General features: G+C 32.9%; 1 protein-coding gene across 1 annotated transcript; it reads left to right on the forward strand.

Moving 5' to 3' along the window:
* The first annotated feature begins 462 nt into the window (after nucleotides 1-462).
* Nucleotides 463-4,439, forward strand: LOC120200693 (protein PLASTID MOVEMENT IMPAIRED 2-like). Its single transcript, XM_039201460.1, has 3 exons — nucleotides 463-589; nucleotides 734-891; nucleotides 3,839-4,439. Exons 1-3 carry the CDS (start codon nucleotides 463-465, stop codon nucleotides 4,112-4,114), a joined length of 561 nt encoding a protein of 186 aa, XP_039057391.1. The 3' UTR covers nucleotides 4,115-4,439.
* The last annotated feature ends 370 nt before the right edge of the window (nucleotides 4,440-4,809 follow it).

A 4,809-nucleotide genomic window follows, 5' to 3' on the forward strand; every position in this document is an offset into this window, starting at 1 on the left:
TTCGTTTTTCTTTACCCGATTATTCAACAAATACTAAAGTGATAACATTATAAAATTTCGGGTAAAAATATTATTTAACTCCTATTTTTATTTGATGTTACTGCTGTCGTTTTATTTTTTATTCCATTTCCTTGGTATTTACCATTTTTAGTACTTAACGACTTTTGTAATTATAAACTCTTCATTCTTCCATTTCCGCTCTTAATTTCCACGCACCACCATCTCTCTATTTTCCAACTTCACAGTTTACTGGTATGTTCTCCTTTCTTCCTCAGCTTTTAACTTCCTATTCCAGTTTCAGTTTACCTTTTCTTTTAAACTTGTTTATTGTTCATGGGAATTTGCCAATGTGTAGTTTCGTTTTTGGTTTATGGGAATTCCAAGCTTTTACATGAATATAAATACACATACAGAATATGTTCAAACTTTTTGATTTGGTTTTGTCAATGGAACTATTAAAAAATGGATTGGGAAAAGTATGAAGATGAAAGAAGAATTGGGTCAGTTACAGCTGCTGTTAATGTGTATGGAGAGATGATTCATGCTGGAAAATTTTTCATTGAGAAAAACCAGGGAGGATTTTCCAGAGGTATAATTTTTGCTACCACTTTGAAAAGTGAAAACCCTTTTGTTTATTTGCAATTATTGGAATTTTATAGTTTTTCCATTTGACTGACAAAATTGTCATTGTGGGGGGTCACTTTCGTTAAGAAGCCTTTTTCAAGGGTAAAAGAGCTTCACATGGAAAGAATAAGCATGAATAGATACATAGAGAGTAGAAACACTGTAGAATCGAAGGCTGTGGCACAATTTGAGCTATCCGTTTCAAGGGAAACGATCAAGGATAATGCTTCAATGGTGAATGAATCAGATTTTAAGGCTAAGTCAAGGGTTGTAACATCCTCAATACCGGGTTAGTGATCAAATTGTAAAGTTTCAGAATTTGGTGACTAGAGTAGAACCATGGATTAGTTCAATGATTTATTTGGAAATAAATCATAAAAGTTATTGGTAATTATTAAATGAAGTAAAGGGTAAAATAGTCAATTGACAAGGAAAGATATTTTCTCCTCTTCATTAGGAGATTAACACTTGGGGGATATGAAGATGAAAACTCTCTTCTTCTTCACTTGCTTTCTTCTTCTCCAACGTGCTCAAGCTAGGCAAAGGTGAGTTTCTTTATTTGTGGATTATTAGCTGAAATTTAAGGTTGAGTTTTGATTATTAGGTGATAATTAAGCATAAGAAGAGCTTAAATTATCTTGAAACAATAAGATGAAGAGAATAGAGGGGATTAAAGAAAAGAGAGAAATAAGTGAAATCTTGAAAGAAGGTTCTTTAATAAGGTTTTAGAGTGAATTTGACTTGTCATCAATCTAATTAACATGTATGAAGTATTAGAATTGGATTTGTAACATGTTAAAATTTGGGTATGATTCTTGAATTTCTTAAGAAAAATAGGATATAGAGGTTAAAGAAGTGATTATTGAGTAGAAATGAGGGCAAATATGTATATGTAAGTAACGAATATGAAAGGGGATGAAATGTGAAGCATTTGAGTTGAATTAAATGGATTTTCGGGCTTAAAATGCAAATTCTGGGCAAGGTGTATCGATGCACATTGAATGTGCATCGATGCATTCTTTAAAGAAGAAACATCGAATGCAAATGGTGCATCGATGCATAAGGAGTGCATCGATGCATCCCTTTAAAATGAAAACATCGAAGGTAATTTGTGTATCGATGCATGGGTAGTGCATCGATGCACATGTTAAAGAATGTATCGATTCACTGTAGCATGCATCGATGCACTTCAAGGGGAAATTGAAATATACATTTCTTCTGGTCTAAGAAATGATAGAATAGATTATAACAATGGGATACTGATATGTATCAATGTATAATTATGTAGATATCGAACATGAACAAGTTTCAGGTTGTGTATCAAGTTAAGATTCGATCGGAAGAGAGGAAATCATAAAGTGGATTGAAACTTAGTGAGGCCAAAGTGAGTGCACATTATTTAGTATATGATGTTAAATGGAAAATAAGACTTATGATAAGTCTATTTCCAATAGTAAAATGCATGAATTCATAGAGGTATGTGTTTCTTATGATTTATATGTGTGCATGAGTATATGTGTTATTGATATGATTCTATGATCATAGGATGTAAACTATGTGATAAGTGATAAGTGACTATATGGAATTATATGAGAACAAGAGATGACAATGATTTACACGTCATATGAAAACCAGATAAGTGTTATAAGCAAAGTGACATATATGTGATAAATGAATGATATGAAAAGTGAGATAAACAAAGTATGGTTGATATAGGGTAATATAAGAATAGCTCATAGGTTATATGATAAATATGGAACCATATAGGAACATTAATTGAGTACTTGATAATAAGTCATAGGTTATATGAGAATATATATGTTATGAGAAATGACCCATGTGACTAAGTGTGAATTGATATAAGTATGTGATATGAAGTTATGGGTATATGTGTTATATGTTACATGATATGACATGCGAGTTACATGAACAAATGAGAAATGATATAAGTCATATGGAACGATCTACGTGAATACATGCACTTGTGATACATGTGATATGATATGAGATATATGGTTACACATATATGTGGTATGTGACAGAAGAGAAATAACAAGTGATATGAAATGTTATAAATGATAATGCCCATGTTATGTGATATGAGAGCTAGGGGTATAGTTGGCATGCCAAGAGTCGAGGGTTTACCTATGTCTTTCGAGACATATGGACAGTTTACCTAGGTTCTTTGAGACCTATGGACAATTTACCTAGGTTCTTCTGGACCTATGGACAATTTACCTAGGTTCGTCGGGACCTATGGACAGTTGCCGAGGTTCTTTATGACCTATGGATAGTTACCGGGGTCTTTGAGACCTCTGGATAGGTCCTTCGGGACATTTATACGAGCTGTGGTGCACAACCTCAATAGACTCACATATCTATAGTTCTCACATGTGTATCATGGGCTAATAAAGAGATAATATTAATAAACTGGATATGATGATATGTTTTTTCCTTATGAAAGGTTATGTGTGATATATGATGCTACAAATGGTAATTATAAGATTATACGATAAAAGGAATCAATGATAGTGATAAGAATGAAGATGATGATATAGTTGCTTGTGTGTTTGATTTACGATAGGATATATGTTTTACATGACATGATATATATATATATATATATATATATATATATATATATATATATATATATATATATATATGTTATATGGTATAAGTGAGTACCTGTTAAGGTATATGTGAATGAGTATAATTGATTGACATGATGATATAATAACAAGTCTATCAGATATATAATATGGACATAAAAGATCATAGGAATAGGAGATAAGATATATGAATGATAATAACAGTATATGAGTTGTAAGAAATGATTACTAGTAAATGTTTACATTATATGTTTATTGCCTCACTAAGTCATAGACTTAGCGTGTGATTGTTTCACACGTAGGTTATAGAAGTGAGAAGAGTAAAGAGCAATGTGGAGCAAGACAGGTCAATTCCCCTTACCGAAGGTCAGATCAGAAGAAAGATGAATAATATGTATGCTAACAACTAAAGTTTTAGTTGGCATGTATTCAAAATAATGTATTGTATAAGCTCTGAATAGTTTTATAAACGTTTTGAATAAGTTATATGTTATAAAAGTTTTAAATTATTCACTAATTTTGTACAAGAAAAAGTTTTGAAAAGTCAATGTGATACCTCGGACTCGGATCCGGGTCGGATACGGGTTGAGGGTGTTACAAGGGTGGGAGATGTTGAGTCTTCAAGGAAAAATGGGTACCTTGAAAACAAAGTAATGGTTGTCAAAGACAGGAGTATTGAAAATTATCAGTATGAAGAAGTGATGAGAGAATTGGAATTGGTGAAACAAGAATTGAGTGAACTTAAGCTCGATATGGCATCTGTTATGGAAGAGAAAGCAAGAGCAAAGAAGGAATTTGAAGATTCAAGCTCTAGAATGAGGTCTAATGGTGCCTCTGTTGAAGCATTTAGGGAACAAATTGAGGCAGCTAATGAATAACATGTGCTAGTTGAGTTGGCTCAGATTGAAGCTCTGAAAGAAGCTGAAGAAATCGAAGCCCAAATAGTGAAAGAAGCCGGTGAGTTCTCTCTTCGGATGGAGGAAACAAAGAAGAAAATGATGGACATAATTGAAGAGATTGATCAGTCAAAAGAGTTGGAAACAAAATTGGCTGCAACTTTGTCTGATATTAGTCTCTTACAAGATGAGCTGAAGCAAGGGACCAGACAATGTGGTTCCGAGAGGTGATGATAATTGCTTGGAGCAACAATATGATAGTTTTCATAATGTTGAAAGAGTGGAACCTTCAGTTTCCTTGGAATTAATCAAGAAAGAACTGGAGACATCTAAGAAATAATTGGATTCGATTAAAGATGATCGGTATATGTCCTCCATGGATATCATAAGAAATGAACTGAAACATATTAAAGAAGAAACATAAAAATTGAAGAAAACAGAAGAAAAAGCAGATTTGAAAGTTAAAAGCCTCAATTTGAAGCTGGTGAGATCCAAATCCAAGCTGGAAGTAATGACTGCAGCTGAAAGAAAAGCTAAATCGATCGAGGCAAACCTTTCCCTCACCCTTGAACAATCAAGGGAAGAATCAGAGACATCAAAGAAAGAGATGATGCTTATCACCAAAGATATTGAAACTATCAAGGCAGAAATCCAAAAAACAAAATCCAAAATAGACG

The sequence above is a fragment of the Hibiscus syriacus genome, unplaced genomic scaffold (assembly GCF_006381635.1).
Source record: "Hibiscus syriacus cultivar Baekdansim isolate YM2019G1 unplaced genomic scaffold, ASM638163v2 tig00006449_pilon, whole genome shotgun sequence".
NCBI lineage: Eukaryota > Viridiplantae > Streptophyta > Magnoliopsida > Malvales > Malvaceae > Hibiscus > Hibiscus syriacus.